The 17,239-nt window shown below is 33.4% G+C and overlaps 4 protein-coding genes across 4 annotated transcripts; 2 read left to right on the top strand and 2 right to left on the bottom strand.

The window, feature by feature from the left end:
• Nucleotides 1-1,667: 1,667 nt before the first annotated feature.
• Nucleotides 1,668-2,983, bottom strand: LOC103868139 (pectinesterase inhibitor 9). The gene has a single exon (XM_009146244.3). The coding sequence runs from the start codon at nucleotides 2,489-2,491 to the stop codon at nucleotides 1,871-1,873; it is 621 nt and encodes a 206-aa protein (XP_009144492.1). The 5' UTR covers nucleotides 2,492-2,983; the 3' UTR covers nucleotides 1,668-1,870.
• A 1,188-nt stretch (nucleotides 2,984-4,171) lies between these two features.
• Nucleotides 4,172-6,027, bottom strand: LOC103868138 (F-box protein At4g00893-like). Its single transcript, XM_009146243.3, has 2 exons — nucleotides 5,846-6,027; nucleotides 4,172-5,433 (listed from the first exon to the last, which is right to left on the bottom strand). The coding sequence occupies exons 1-2, from the start codon at nucleotides 5,872-5,874 to the stop codon at nucleotides 4,326-4,328; spliced, it is 1,137 nt and encodes a 378-aa protein (XP_009144491.1). The 5' UTR covers nucleotides 5,875-6,027; the 3' UTR covers nucleotides 4,172-4,325.
• A 1,516-nt stretch (nucleotides 6,028-7,543) lies between these two features.
• LOC103868137 lies at nucleotides 7,544-11,044 on the top strand. Its single transcript, XM_009146242.3, has 3 exons — nucleotides 7,544-7,942; nucleotides 9,440-9,478; nucleotides 9,870-11,044. Exons 1-3 carry the CDS (start codon nucleotides 7,603-7,605, stop codon nucleotides 9,962-9,964), a joined length of 474 nt encoding a protein of 157 aa, XP_009144490.1. The 5' UTR covers nucleotides 7,544-7,602; the 3' UTR covers nucleotides 9,965-11,044.
• Nucleotides 11,045-15,264: 4,220 nt separating this feature from the next.
• LOC103868135 lies at nucleotides 15,265-16,538 on the top strand. The gene is made up of 2 exons (XM_009146241.3): nucleotides 15,265-15,435; nucleotides 15,777-16,538. The coding sequence occupies exon 2, from the start codon at nucleotides 15,796-15,798 to the stop codon at nucleotides 16,312-16,314; it is 519 nt and encodes a 172-aa protein (XP_009144489.1). The 5' UTR covers nucleotides 15,265-15,435; nucleotides 15,777-15,795; the 3' UTR covers nucleotides 16,315-16,538.
• Nucleotides 16,539-17,239: the final 701 nt, after the last annotated feature.

A 17,239-nucleotide genomic window follows, 5' to 3' on the forward strand; every position in this document is an offset into this window, starting at 1 on the left:
GTTGTAAGAATTAGCTTCATTCGAGGTGGTCAAAAAGGTAAAAATAGTTAATTTGAACGATTCAAAAATATAAAATTCCCAGCATATATGTTCATTTGAAAGTATATATCCTCTAGAGGACGAGCCAATAGAGTTCAGGCTTTATCTCAGCGACTCAGCCCCCGGAGAGTTTTAGGTTAGTTTTAGGCATGTCCCCAAAAAATTTCTCCATTCTGCATAGATCCAAAAGTATATGTATTTGATTACTGAGATTACAATTCCTATTCTAATTGTTAACTCAAATATGAATATATAAATGGAATAAAACCGATTAGATTAAGAAAATTGTGCAATTATGTTTCCTAGTTGTGCAGTTATGTGTCCTAGTTTGTAGGATTGAGTATCCTCTTATGTTTCATTTTTGTGTATGAAGACCTCAATGCCAAGGTAATGAGTCAGACTTAGTTAAAAGTAAACTTGTTATATTACATAACTTGAAAACGGCCATTTCATATCCAATATATCGCAACATGTTCAATTCATACCGACTTTATCACTGCACAAAAACATACCTAAACTTTCAAAATTTTTAAAATAACATACATGTTGTTTATCTTTTTGGCGAAATCATACACAGGTCTTCACATTAGCTGTCATGTCATCTAATTTTGCTAACGTGGATGCTAAGTCATCTAATTTTACTAACAATGATACCACATGTACAATCGTTTTCCAAAAAATAACAAAAATAATCGTTTTATAGAAAAAAAATTAGAAAATGTAAAATTTATAAAATTTTATATTTAGTAGAAATAACAAAAAGATAACTACATAATAAATTTTAATCTTATATGAGAGATATGTTTGTAAATCTTATATAATCAATTTACATCATAAATTCATTAAATGTAGTGTTCGGGTACCCGTTAGGTTCAGATCGGATTTTCTTCCACATCTTAGAAATCATAAAGTAACACATCCTACGACTCATACTGATATTTTTGTAAGTATGGATCGAAATCGGATATAACACATCGGCTTGGATCGGTTTTCTTCCACATCTTAGAAATCATAAAGTAACCATATATTATTCGGATTCGGGTTATATCGGATCAACTCAGATCACCCAAAGTAAAATCTAAATTTTTTAAGAAAATCATAAAAAACACTTATGAAGAACCAATAGCATTGCATTTGAATCATTACAATATATATATATAATTCTTATAAGGACGATATTGTGATAGGATCATAAAATTTACAAATATACCGCTTGTATAATATTAATATTTTTTATTTTTTTAATTTAACTAAATAATATAAATTTATAAAAAATTTTATATTTTCTAATAACTTTTTTTTATAAATTAATTATTTTGTCTTTTTTTATAAAAAAATTGTACACGTGGTATTCTCGTTGGCAAAATGAGATGACGTAGCGTGTGATGTGTCGACTAGTGTATGATTTCAGGAAAAAAATAAATAACATGTATGTTATTTGAAATTTTTGAAATTTCAGATATGTTTTCGCATGGTGGTATAAATTAAGTATTAAGTGAAATGACATATTGCGATATATTAGATATGAAATAACCGTTTTACCACTCACTTTGTAGCATTGGAAACAAAATGTTTTAGCAAACGGTATTTTAAATATCGAAATATTTTCTGTGAGAAGTAAACAAAACTACTCTTAATTTGTGGCCATTTTTTCCATAAACTCAACATATATAATCGTTATCTCTACTCAAACCATGACAAAAGCATAATATTGCAAGACTACAAATAAATACAAACTATCATAAAGAAACAAAAGCGAAACAGAAGAAAAAGGAAGATATGACAAAAAGTAATTAAGGACCGAATACTCTTTTGATTTTTTTACTTGAATCTATGATTTATGACGAGACGCGAACCGGTTTACAAGAGCCAATGCATTACCAGTAACTCGAGCCACATGCACCACTCGTCTTCTAATCGCCATTTTCACCACACCATCCATAAACTTCCCATCAAAGCCATCAAGACACGTTGTCTCATCTGTTAAAGCAGCGCTAACCCAAGTCTCAACGTTACTCAGCCGCCACAAGAATTCTTCCCGACCACGACCGGATCGACCCACTCGTTTCATTTCCCTCATCGACTGAGCCAACATCGTTAAGCCATCTCCAAGATTCTCCACACAATCTTTCACTGCTAAGTACTCTCTGCGTTTGACACGTCTTGCTTTAGTCAGCTTAGCTAAGTAGGCCGTCGTGGACCGAACCCGGACTAAAGTAACGGCTAGACCGGTTTGAGCTAACCGGTTTTCGTTACAGCGGATTTTGCTGGCGAAAGCTGCGAGGCATTTGACGCAGAGAGTAGGGTAACGCGTGGTGCGGCATGAGGATACGATGAAGTTGATATTGTTGCTATGGTTTGGTGATGATGAAGGATTGGCTATGGCGGATTGAGAGAGTAGTGGAAGAAAAACTAGAAGGCAATAGCAAAGATGTGTCAGCTTTGGTTCCATTGTGTGTGTGGGGCTTTTCGTTCAATGTGTGGAGTGATTAAGACTTTAAAGGCATGTGTGTGGTATTATTTATAGACTACTCTTATTTATAGGAGAGCCTCATCTATTGTTTTTCTCTGTAGATAGTGTTTACAAAAACGATCCATTAAAATATATTAATCAGGATTTTAATTTTTTTTCTTAATATAGAAAATTACTTTTATTCTAAAATATCAATCGATCTCGACATAAACTGAGTGTAATACAATTTATTGTTGATTTTGTAGTACCATAAGGTTATACGTAGGCCTGAACATTTTATCTGCATCCGATAATACAGATAGAGGTCTAGATCTATGCTAAAGTACATGTTGGGTCATCTTTTTTTAGACCTGCATATCTTGGTTTGGATTTAGGTTCTATCTGAGATCCGATCGGATACACGAACTGCTCTAAACTTATTGTATATAGATTAGATATATTTGAGTATTTCAGTATATTAATTTTTATATACTTTGGGGTAAATTTTTTGATTTTCAGAAATCAAATTCTGGTGTTCAAGTAAAAAATTTATGTATTTTCAGGTTTTTGGATCAGATTTCGAATATTTGGGTATATATTTTCGGGTATATAAATATATCTTTTTTGACCTTTCACAACCGCATCATGTAATATAATTGTATTAGTTTTGTCTCAAACATCACTTTACTATGTGACCTTTAAGCTCCGCATGTAATGTTTTTCCAGTTGAGATAGCAACACTAAATTTTTTTCCTCTTCATCTTATCAACTGCAATACTTCAATGAGAATAACACCATCCTGTTAGTATCCAGGCCAGACTCGGGAGTAAGATCATTTACAAAATGTATCATCAATATACTCTAAAAATCAAACGATGAGGAATAACTGAGGGATACATTACTAATCTATTTCAGAGCAAACTAAAACTCATCTCTGAAGTTAAAAAATATAATACAGTATAGAATAATTATGTCTATCTCTCTACCACAAATATATGTAATAGGGGATATGGTGGTCACATGTCTTCTTTTTGGTCCTTTAATAGCTTTTGAATGTTTTATCATCTTTTCGTATCTTATTTAAGTGCTTCTAATATCAGCTTTATATTTCAGACAAGAACTCTGATACTACCCGAGATCTACTTTTTGAGTAAACACTTTCATAGTTCCGTAAGTGATGTAGTGTCAAACTTTTCCAAGTTTACAAATTGTGATATATACCAGTAAGATTTTTCTCATCGTAAATTTATATGAACAAACGATTCATATTTGACAGAACCACAATTTATAGTCTAAATATTAAGAGTTTTAAAAAGTAAAAACGAAGAGGTGGTTTGTATTTGGAAGTCATACAAACGAGTTATTGGGTGTGTAGTAGGTATAAAGCTAAGGTCTCTTCTTCACACGGGAACAGCTGTCGGAGACTACCTTTAAATATTGTATGTTATTGCATTGTCAAATCCACTACAACGGCTTCAGAAATTAGTGGTGAATTAAAAAATAGCATATTGCGTAACTTTGTAGAAATATATATTGGTCATGACGTCACCTTGGAAATTCAAGAAAAGCAACATGCTCAAATCACTTCCAAACTCCAGAACTATCACTGGTTCTATGTCTACCATCAATGGTAGGGACAGAAACGGATATGTTCACCATTACCACAAGTTTATCACTCAGAGAATAAAAAAATCAAATCTTTATAATTAGATTAAAAAAAGTAGATAAACATAATAAATAAAGCAAGTATCTCAGCTGGTCCAAAGCAATAAAAAAGAAGAGAGAAACGTCTTAAGATAAATGAAATGATCTGACACTCACCATTGCGCTAGCTTCACATGTACTCTATAGCTTTCTTATGTGGCCTTATCCAAAGATTCTCAACAGGACATAAGTCCTCCTGTTCCTGCCACTGCTTACGCGGGAAGTACCTCTCTTCATCAAACGAATACGATACACAACACTTGTTGCTTAAACGAACCTTCGGGAAGTAAACACTATGCCTCATCCATGGGAGATTAACTCTCATCTCATAAGAATAAAGACTCGTGAAAATTGTCAAGCCATCAAGCGTAGTACTATTGATCTCCTCCCAGTCCGAAAATTTATCCAGTTTATACACCATAGGTTTCTCACCTCCGCATGTATATATTGTAAAGAACACTCCTTTACGCACCGCCAAGAAAACTCTTTTCTTCTTTCGCTCATATCTAGCAGAGATATAAGGACACGGCGGTGAATACGTGTAACTAAAAGACCATTCTCGAGAAGACGGTTCAAAGTAATATAAGCGTCCTTTATCGTCTAGGCAATAGAAGCGACGGTTTGCATAGACAATATTGCTGTGCTTAAGTGAATCACTTCTATAACGAAGATAACAAACTAAACCTTCAGTAACCCACTCGGTTGCTTCCGGATGGCAAGTGCTCGTAGTGACGGTACCATACTCAACATTCTTAAACGCTAGCACAACACAAGTACCTGATGTAGGTGCACACGAGAAAGCAATTGCATCGTATGATAACTCAAGCTTTGGTAAGTTTATGAGCTTACGGGTAAACGGATTGAAGAAAAATATTTGGTGTGAAGCGGTCTTGCGCATAAGTAACCATCCGTCTCTTGAGTAACACACTGTGGATTTAGATAGCTCAGGTAGATTCAGTGTGTACATCTTCTTTTGCAATGGGTCGTACATTTCAAACGAGTTGCCACGTTTCGGTAAGTACATTAGCCAAGGAGGCTTGTCTACTAACCGGACATATAGACCGGCTTCGCGCCATATTTTGCAGGCAGCGGAGGCGCGTATGTTATCTTTTAAGTCAAGTTGAGATATTATTACTTCCAGGAGGCATAATGGAAGGTCAGCAAAACTTGGATTTGCTGCTTCTTTGCTCACTTTCTTGCGCTCAAGAAACCCATTTCCTTTGACATCTACGGTTGACCTATGGAAGAGGTTTTGATCAAGACAACAGTGAGCTTTATTAATCTTTATGAGTAAAGAATAAGACATCCAAGTACAAAAATCTATGCAAACCAAAGTTAGCTCGAATTGAAAGCTGTGATGTGTAAAGGGTTCACAGATCAGAGTTAAACTGTGTTTTAACAATATAATGTCAGGAATCTCTATAACATTTCAGGTCCTATAAACCTGATAATTTTCACAAAATTACACAGAAATGAAATATCACAAAAGGTTCTATAAAATCTTATGGATGTCCTAATTATCTTTAGGTTAAGATTCCCCCCAGTGTGTGCATAGCTTAAGAAACGTATAGCATCTCAGAACTTCAAAGACGCTTGAAAGGAACCCAAGAAATGTTTCATGATCAGAGTATAAAGAAGATGGAAACTCACGAGTAAAGCGTCCCTTTCCGGCCAGCCATAGTGATAGACGAGAGAGACGAAGGAGTTGAATATTTGTAGCACGAGCCATATATTAAAAAAAATAACAGCAAGCAAAAAATGCAGCATCCAGAAGAAAGGCCAAGTCCACTCGTAGCCCTTATATATTACTTCAAAAACCCTAATTGGTGCGCAGGGGCGGAGCTAGAGAAAAAGTTTGTAGTGGGCATAATTAAAACTGTTCATAAAACTAAGTACAGATTTGTTAAAACAGAGGGGCATATTTAGAATTAGTCAATACTTTACATGGGATTTTCAAAATGAGTTGGAGGCAGATACCCCCTGTTACTCCATGTGCCTCCGCCACTGTTGGTGCGACCAAATCAAAGGAGCCATCGGCTAAATTGTTAAGTCCGGTTCGGCTGACTTGGCAAAACATTGAATGCGCCCTTGTAACGGGCGAAATACGAACGTAAAGTGTCAACACTAGGTCCCATCATTTATTATTTTTATTCAAATGTTATTATTTCAATATAAATTATAAAAATGACTAGATTGGTGACCAAAGAAACGTGAAAGAACACTATATTCTTTAATATTCCTTAATTTTTTTACCATTCATGAGGAATGGATTTTCCTTATTATTCCCTTTCATTCCTTTGTTAGTAGAGAATTATAGAACAAATATATTCCTCATTAATTTTGACAAAGAACCATCATTCCTAAACTTTTATTCCTACTCATTCCTTTCCTATCCGTTCATATTGTTCCTATGATGGTTACCAGTCACACAAAATAAACTTTAACATTAACTAAACCACCTCTTCTTAGACCAACCCTTCTTTGATTAATAAAATGACATTTTGATGTTAAGAAGAAATAACATAACATAACATAAACCAAACCAAATTATGTTTATATTATGATTCAAAATTAAGTTTATATTATGGTTAGAAAATATCTTCAAAATTATTTGGAAACTTAATATTAAACCTAAACAGAAAATATATTTTAGCAACAACATGTACCCAACCAAACAAAGCAATCACGGTTGAACCATTCCAACAAGCCGGCCCAATTAATAAAACAATGCATATCATTTTGTTGTCTAAATATCTAAAAGCAATATACTAACACAATATAAACATAATCAAAAATTATGATCAATCTTAATTTGGTCTTTGAAAGTAAACATTTACTCGTGCGGACACATGTCAAAATCTAGTTATAATTAAACTTCATCTCTCCTTTTTTTATAAATAAACTTTTAATTATTACTCTTTCAGTTTCAGTGTTATTTTAACTTTTTTTTTGTTACAAAAAAATGTCATTTTAGAATTTCAATACAATTTTCAGCTTAATATTAATTAAAAATGCATTGATTTTATAACTAATTTCATTTATCTAAAATACTATTTATTGAATAAGTGTAATTAATAAAAACTTAAATGCATTTCAATCATTTTCTTAGTATGTGTGGAAAATGTCAAAGTGACATTTTTTATGAAAATGAGAGAGTATAAATTAATATGTAGACCGAGTTATTCAAACAAATATTTCCACTGGATACATATCCATCATAGAGAAAACTCTGAAATATTAAAATGTACGTGCCTATTAGTGTTACTCCACGAATAAAGGAATAATTATTTGTTAACACTGATTATAAAAAAAAACGGAATAATTATTTCCACGGTTGTGTTGTATATATAAAATACCGAGTAACCAAAAAAACAGAACAATAATAAACAATCCTACGGCCAGAAATCATGGCTCAAACCACCACCGTGATCTTCATCCTAGCCACATTGTTAGTGCCCGCTACGGTTGTTTCAGGACAGACACCACCTAGTCCCGTAGCTCCTAGTCCTACAATAAACGAAGCTATGAACTGTGCAGCAGGTTTGACTGTTTGTTTGCCGGCATTTGCTCAAGGAGGAACTCCGTCGAAGGAATGTTGTACGGCGGTGAAAACGCAGCAATCGTGTCTTTGCGGCTTTATCAAGGCCCCAGTGCTAGTGGTCCCTTTCAATATCACTGCCTTCAGTGCTCTTATCTCCAAGTCTTGTGGAATCAATACCAATCTCAACTTGTGTTCAGAAACTCCCGGTAAAGTGTTGCCTTTAGCCCTCTTATTTGCTAAAAAAAAAAAAAAAGACTTGCGGGAAAATCGCAAGTAATCTGTTTATTAAAAAAATAATAATCTGTATCTCATTTTTTCCAGTAACAAAGAGTTTTCGAGCATCCTTAACATATACTCCCTCCGTCTGAGTTTAATTAGTTTTGTAGCATAAAATTTTTGTTTTAATATAAATATCGTTTTAAAATTTTAATGCAAAATTTATTAACAATATTTTCTAATTTATTTTTTTATTGGTTGAAATATGGTTGGGTGTATAGGTAATTATGTTTTTATTTTGAAAATATGTAAAATTAAATATTTTTATAATCTGTGTGAATAAATCTAAAACGACAATTAAAATGAACGGAGAAAGTACGTTATTGTTATTTGATCCGATAGCAAGTCAATTAACGTTAATATCTTGATGTTTGTTTAAAAAGAAAATTTTCATGGTTACCATTTTTTTGGTACTCTTATTCATATTTACCACCACTAAAAAGACATTTAAAAAAAAAATATTTTTCATTAAGTGGCAAAAAATCTATTATACCCTTGTTCTATATATATAATAAATAATTAAAAATAAAAAATAAATTTTTTTTTTGATGTTTTTGAATTATACTTTTCAAATTTGAACTTTTTTGTAAAGATTTTTTATTTTTTTTTCAATTTGGTTTTTTAAAATCTAAAATTTTTTTTGAAGCTTTTTTTTTAAATTGTTTTAAGTATTTATTTATATATTTATTAGAATTCTAAATTTCACATTCTAAAAACTCTACCTCACCCCTCAACTCTAAACTCTAAACTCTAAGTCTAGATTAACCCAATAATATAAATAATTTTTACCATTCATTAAAGATAAATTCCATAAAATAGCCCTTTTTAATTTTTTGTCACAAAATAGCCCTCAATGAGAAAAATGACAAAAAAGAAGTTTTATTAAAGAGTAAAAATGCATTTATACCCTAGGGTTAACTAATCTAGACTTATGATTTAGAGTTAAAGGGTAGAGTTTTGAGGATAGGATTTTAAATTTTAAAAATAAAAATAAATATTAAAATTTTCAGAATAAAAATGAGTTATTTTGGTCATTTTTTTTATTGAATGTCATTTTTGTGGCAAAAACTTAAAATAACTATTTGAGAGGATTATTCTTCATTAAAAATGAAGATAAAAATGGTTAGTATAAACATGAAAAGTGGTAATATAAATGTGATATTTATATTGTTGGCAATTTTCCTTCTTTAAATCACACATAAAATATTATTTATCCACGGTTTTGTCATCTTTCGTTTGTCAATTCAAGATGAATTTTTTTTTTCAACTGCTCAAAGTTTAGTGATTTTTATATAGACTGAATAACCATACATTGTGAATATATTTTAATGTGTTTTAAATAAAACCAAGATATAATACTTGATAATCAGATCAAAATATAATATATTTTTTCTATAGGCAATTTGATTCTTTCTTTTTTTTCCTAGCTCAAGCTCCATTGCCGCATATGACAGCACCACCTTCAGGTAAGAAACAATTAAAGTTTTTTTTTTTAAGGAGAGGGAGGGGAGGTATAATAACAATTCTGGCGTTCCAACTGAAAATTAATAAATATTGTAACGAATAATAATCTTAGCAATTTTTTTCTATTTTTTCCTTGTCGCAAAAAAAAATCATTTTAACATTTTTATATGAATTAAGAATAATTAATTATATTTATTTAATCAATATCATTTATTTGAGCATTAAATTTAAAATAAATATAAATTATCTTGGAATTTTAAAATAACACTTTTTAATGTAATAAAAAGTGTCAAAATAACTCATTTTGGTGGAAAGTATAAAAAACTGAGGGTTTAGAAATATTTCTTTAACTACTTAGTATTTCGTAACTAAAATTTGATTCATGATTTCTAGGTGCACCCAAAACTGACAAGGATGCTGCAAGCAAACCCGCAGAAACTGGTTTGGTCGGAATCGTCCTGATCATGATCTCTGCGTTATTTTATTAACATATCCATGTAAAAGTTAAAATTGGTTTGGTTCGTTTTGATGGCTTTGTAAGTTGATTTTTAAATTCAAGATTACGAGTTTTTGTGGGATTCGGCTTCTATTCAATTTTTTTTTCTTATTTTTATTGTGATTTTCACAACTTTTTGGTTACGAAATTTATTTTCTACAAGTTAAAGTACTATTTTCTCACACTTATAAGAAAATATTTGGTTTGAGCTTCTCTCTAAAAAATGTATGAGCACATAAAGTTAAAATTTCTTAGTCAAAAACTTATTTTCAAAAAAATTGGCTAATTATGAGTTTATGACATATCCAAATTAAACTTGTCCCCTTATACATTTGGATCTTTTTTTTATTATCACAAAACACCTTTGAATTTAAATATAAAATTAACCCTCTAACCCCTATTTAATTAGATAAATAATAGATTAACATTACATAATTAAATATGCATATAGTATGTATTTAATTAATTAATAAAATGAATCCTAAATATTTAACCTCTCACTCTCTCTAACAAACATTTTTTTCTCTTTCTCAAAAACTATGCATTTGGATTATCTATCTATTATTCTGGTCAACTCTCTGGCGATACCGACCAACTATCTTCGGCCACTCTCGTTGTTCTCCTATTAGTAGTTTTTTTTTCTCCTCTTTCAAGAATTGTTCCTGCGCTTCTTCTCATTCATTTCTTCAATTGTTTTGCCTTTCTCTTCAACGATTCCTTTACGTTCCTCAGTCATCATCTTCATCTGTCTGCCTAATCTTCCATTACAGTTGATTCACAACTTCTGAATATAACCTCGTTGAATAAAAAAAATTGAATTCAACATAATTCAGTGTAATTCAACGTCGAGATCAAGATAAGTTTAAATAAAATTAGTTACGATTGCTTTCAAGATTTTCTCAGTTTAAAAAACATAAAGTAACCAAAAATATAGAATACATATTCTAAAATGATAGATTACTGACATAATGTTAGAATACAAATTCTAACTTGTCTAGAGCATAGTATACATGTGTAAGAATTAGTTGTTTTATCTACGACAGATGATAGAGTAAATGATAGAACATAAAAAGAAATGAAAATCTTACTATATGTATTGTATGTTAGAAATACAAACAGTTTTAGTTAGAATCGAAGCACACATATTCTATATTTAGACAAATTATTGAGAAGATTTTACAATACGAATTTTAAACCTTCATAAAACGTAGAAGATAAATTGGAAGATATATTTTATCTTTATAAAAAGGGTTATAATATATATTCTGACAAATCTACATTAACATATATAAATTATTTTTTGAATTCAATTATTATACGACAAAACATGTACCATTTTCTCATAGTTGTATTGATTTTTTTTTCATATTTTTCTGGGTTAGATTCAATTTTTAATAATTATTTTTGTTATTATAAAAGTAATTATGTCCAAAACTAATCAATTAATGCAAAAGTACAGATAGACAAATACATTCTTTAATGTGAACTATTTTTTAATTTTCTCTTTTTGTTTTTTTTTTTTGTCATCAACAAAACAGACTCATACTAGCTCTCTAGACCAAATCGGGAGCTCCGCATCCATGTAAATGGCAAAAGACGTATGTTTCCCAACAGTACGTGCTAGACTATCCGCCTTTGAATTTTGCATTCGTGGTACATGAATGATCTCTGAGTTTAGGAAGCTTTTTTTCAGTGCATTGATATATTCCAAATAATTTACAAAAGCGACCATTCTTCTGGTTCTGAAACATCTTCACCAATTGAGAAAAATCCGTTGCAAACGTGACCTGAAATTGACGCAAATTCCTCATACACTCCATTGCCCAAAGTAACGCTTCCACCTCCGTATGAAGAGGGGAGAGACTAGCCCCGACATTTCTTGCCCCGATCAAACCATCAAAACTTTCTAGAGTACTATACCAACCTTGTCCTGAAAAATAAATAAGACAAATTCTATCTGTCTACAAGCAAATTAATTCATGAAAGAATATGAAGTTCGATAATTTGATCACACACTTTTGTCGATGATAAAAAGTAACACATTGTAAATTTGAAATATAATTGAATTTTACAAATAAAGTAATCATGTACTTTAACCGGGGCTTCTAGCTCTAGTGGTAAAGGGCTTACAGCTGTGAGTACCGCCACCTGGGTTCGAAACCCGACCACTGGGAAATTAACATTTCGGCATCGCCAGGGACAGAGGACCGACACGTGGCAACATGTGACTAGTCTGGATCACTTCTGTGGGGCCAGGATACCTCTGTATAATTCAAAAAAAAAAACGCGAATCAAAATCTAGTCTAATGTATTAAAAAAAATTTGGTTTCTTTTCTTTGACTTTTTGTTTACGAGATTATTCTTGAGTTATTAACACTTAGAGGCAGTTTTCATGTTTTTATTACAACGTCATAAGGCAGTTTCAGCTACTAAGATATTTTTTTGTAACTAAAACCAAACAGTTGTTGACTAAGTTAATTCATGTGACTAAGATGGTCCAGCAACTTGGATTATCCCTCTTCTCTCTCTCTATCTGATTATTACATCATTTTTCTTCTTCCTTTTGACAAATTTGTTTGGCTTCTTCTTTATTTTACCATGTAAATCACATTCTTTTCTGTAAATCATTTCTTTTTATACATCATAATTTCATCTTCTCTTTTATTTTCTTTATCACTAACTAACTTTTTTTTTTTATTGCAAATCTACAGATCTAAAAAATCAATGCAAACTTATATGCTTTCTCTCTTTCCGCTTCCCAGATATGTGATGAAACGGTGATACATCGGATGAACGGATCTTCTTTTATCATCACCATCAGATAACTTTCTTGGAGAAAATGAAGTTCTAGACCCAGTATACCCAAACTCCAAGCTTTTGCTTAGCAAGTAAATGCACCTTAGAAGATATGTCATCTTATATGGCAATTAATTACAGGGCATGTAGCGGCCACAAGGAATCTAGTCCGCCGCAATATGTGATGTGATAACTATTGTCCAAGATGTGGAGAGCCAGAAGAAATCGTTACTCATGCGATCTTTGAATGCCCACCAGCCTTACAAGCATTGCCATTATCATCTACTCCATCAAGCCCGCAAACATTCCTTATCTTGAGTATCTATGCCAATATGGACTATCTTTTTGGAGGAAGAACAATATTCTAAAGCAGGAACATGATAGAGATCCTTATCCTTGGATAATGTAGTATATTTGGAAGGCTAAGAATGATAAGCTATTCAGAGGACCCATCGGAGCTTTTCAAGAGAGTGAGTGTCAGGCTTGGTACAATGCAAAGGAAAAAATACATGCTCCCCCACAGGCACAAATCGTTGAAGAACCGCAAGTCTTAAGCTTGGGTAATATTTGTATGGTGAATGGTTCATGGACCTCTACAACTCAATTCAGTGGAAGTAGATGGGTATGGAAGGATAGTATGGGAAAGATGCAGCTTATAGGGACACAAAACTTAAGAAGCCGTGAGTCGGCATTGGATTCACAACTGGAAGCGCTAAGATGGGCAATGGAGAGCATGCTACAACATTCGACATGTCAAAGTTTTGGGACAGATTGCAAGGACATGATTGCAATGATAAAGAACCCACAAGCTTAGCCAAACTTCTCAACAGAGCTGGAGGTCATTCAAACTCTTCATATATGCTTCCCGGACTTCAAGATCTCCTACATTCCAAGGGCGCAAAACAAAATTGTTGATTTGCTAGATAGGACTGCTCGCTCATTTCACATAAATCTTTGTTTTATTAGTTGTTCTATTCCCGTCTGGTTACTAAGACCACCTCAAGTTTGCGTAATAGAATAATTGTTTCCTGGCAAAAAAAAAGAGATAAAGATTGCAATAAGACCTCACCTTAGCATAGATCTGCGAATCAAAGGATGAACAGAGTAGATATGTGTTCTACGGCTCCGCACGAACCAGATCTACAAATACAAGGGTTGGTTTCCATCCAAACCCTAGATCAGAGATCTAGAAGAAAAAAGAGACAAAGAAGAACAAAGAGAGAGTGTGATTAGGGGTTTCCTTACCTTCACTAGTAGCTGGATCCAGAAAAAAAACGACGAGAAGGGATCGAAACACGGCGAGATCTCCTCTCAGGTGAGACTTCACGGTGGCTGGCGGTTCTCCGATGACCCATGGTGGCTCTGGTTGCTTCTCCTCCATCACGGCTACTCTCTCTTCATTCGAGCTGGGTTTTACTACGCTTTGCTTCTCTGCAAAAACATTTAGGGGCTACCTCATTTTTATTGAAGAGAAAAGAGAAAACTTTAGGGTTTTCTTATGAGCCAAATCATCATAGGCCTTCTTCTCATTCAAGATTGGGCTCGGATCCGTGATGTGACAAATCTTCTCGTAACTGATGGTAGGACTTCGTGGTGATTTCACGGAAGACCATGACCATACTAGTCTTGGTACATGTATTGCAAGGGACTTTGGGTCTTACTCAACGAAATCATCGAGGACAGTGTCGAGATATGATCACATAGCTTGTCGGGATGTTGCTTGTTATAGACTTGGAGGTAAACACCAAATATTCCATTTTTCGTCTGATTCAAAAACAGAGAAACAAAAATTGTATCAATGAGAGAAACAATAGGCTCAAGTTGGAACTAAAATCAAGAACTAAAGTTTGAAATATTTTTCTCTTCTAAGACATTTATCATTTTGAAACAGATGGAGTATATTAGATAGATTTGTGCTGACTCACTACAGTTTGTATAGTAAAAAATTCAAATTCAATAATATATATTTCAAAAATATAAAAATATTTAATTTTATTTATTTAAATAATTATTTATATTTATAAATTAAATGTATATGGCTATTTAACCAAAAAAAATTGATGATATTTTGTGAGTTTTTTTTTGGTAAAAAAAAATCTATTTTATTGATATTTGAGAAAATTATCCTATTTTATATCAAAAGATTCAAAACATCTGATTATAATTTATGTTTTCGTGAAACCCTCCTTAGTCCAGTGGTTTGACTAAGGGTTCACTAATGCTTCTACACCCGGAGTTCTGGGATTCAAATCCCAGAAAACACAAATTGTGCAAATTACGGAGAAAAAATGTTACAAGAGATCTTCAACATGGTGTATGGCGTACTATCAGATGTAGATTTCATAGGGCGGTTCAGAGTAACGATGGTAGAAGTGTCAGCCGTAGATTCATCTATATATATTTTTCATCGTTGTAACAGCATAATTAACCGAACATTAAAAAAAAAAGTATGTTTTCAGTTGACCCAAAACTACAATTAGGGCCTTATAAGCCCATTAAAATAAGTTTGGGTTCAATTTAATATTATATGCCCACGCCTTTTCGAATCAGCGTCCTATCGCACGAAGTTCCTCTCTCGTCTTCCTTTTCACAGCTGTGACGAGAGGATCGCCGTCGCCGTCGCCGTCGCCGTTCCCCTAATCCTTGTCGATCTTTTCCTACTATCAGGTATCGTCTCCGTCTTTGTTTTCCATGTCGATTTTGGTTTTGGATGCTTCGTGTAAGATTCTAGGGTTCTTAGCCTTGTATCATCCACAGCTTTCTTCTTTTTCCAATCTCGAAGAATCACCCGTTTTTGTTTCTGCGCGATGCAGTTGTTACATTCACATATTGCTATTAGCCTATGAAAGGCTGCTATCGTTTAATTTCATGTCTATTTGCTTTCGTGTATCGATGTTCTGTTTCATCGATTTGAAGATCTTGAAATGCTCCTTGAGTCAGTATTAGATTTTGACGATATACTGTTGTTTACTAAGTTTGTGTGATGTGATGTGGATTTCATCTTCCAGGTTGTTCAAACTCGTTAAAATGGGCGATTACACAATTCAGATAAGTTCAAGGCTGATCAATCAGTTAGCTGAAGGCGACAATCAACCAAAGAGGAAGGCCAAGAAAACCAAACCCAAAGTCTCACCACAGAGCAACGCAGACCAAGCGAAGACACACCACGATGCCGAGAAACCAAAGCCAATAGCAGAACTACCGACGCAGCCACCATTCTTCTTCCCAGTACCGCAACAAGCAGCGGCAAACACGGAGCTGGAATCGATAAAATCCATTTTGAGAGAGGGTGAGAAGGTTCTTGAGAAGGTGGAGAGGCAAGAACGGAGCATCGTTCATGAAGTGACAGAGAGAGCCAAAGATCTGAGGGAGAAAGAGTTTAAGATCCCGGAATCGAAACCAATGCCTTGCTCTTCAGATCACGAAGCGTGGAAGAAATGCTACGAGGAGAATGTTGACAACCCTTTGAAATGTAGCAGTCTGGTTATGAGATTCCAGGATTGCGCCCGCCGGTTCAGACAGCAAGTGCGTTCTAAGGAAACGTAGAGACAACAAAGATTCAAAGAAAAAAAAACATTATGAGATAAGAAGAGAACGAGATGAATGTGTAGAAGAATTGAACTTGTTTCCTTTTTTATCATTCGAATAAAAAAATAGGAGGAACCAATAAGCAGAATCTGTGATTTACATTCATGAGATCTAAACTGTGCTCTTGAATTCTTTAAATTTTTTTCTTCTTTTTTTTTGGATGAATGTGAAGTTTTTTTTTTTTTGTCATCCAAAACATTCATTCCAAACTTAAAAGGGTTCATACAAGCTAGCCTCTATAGCTAGCCTAATCGGATCCTTTACTTCATAGAAGCTGAAGCATTGCTCGCGTGCTCGGGCCTCTTTGGCAAGAGTATCCGCACGGACATTTGCTGATCGAGAGATAAACATAAGAGATAAGTCTTTAAAGAGAGCATTCATAGCTTTAATTTCGTCCAAAACCGGTTCTAGAGCAGGCCACTGTTTCTTCCGTTGTATTATGTGCACGAGCTGTTGACAATCAGATTCAAAGTTTATGCGCAGGCATCCCCGGTTGTTTACTTCTTTCATCGCCCAACATAAGCTCTCGGCCTCTGCGTGTAGTGGCGTCTCTGTTTGTGGTCCTTTGCACCGGCCTCTTAATACCTCCACTTCCTGTTCAAACAAGACAAAACCCATTCCTATTCCATCGCTTGCCTCCACCCAAGACAAAACCCATTCCTTTTGGATGAATGTGAAGTTAGTTTCACTAATTTACCTTTTCAATTTCACAAAAAGTTCTACTTTGACATTTTTCTCACAAATTAAAAAAAATGATTGAATGCATTTATGTTTTGGGAAAATTGCATTAAATACATTCAAATTGGAATGCACTCATATTTTAAACCTTTAGTTATTTGACTACTCATATTTTAAACCTTTAGTTATTTGACTATCACTTTTA

This window comes from Brassica rapa, chromosome A02 (assembly GCF_000309985.2).
Source record: "Brassica rapa cultivar Chiifu-401-42 chromosome A02, CAAS_Brap_v3.01, whole genome shotgun sequence".
Lineage (NCBI taxonomy): Eukaryota > Viridiplantae > Streptophyta > Magnoliopsida > Brassicales > Brassicaceae > Brassica > Brassica rapa.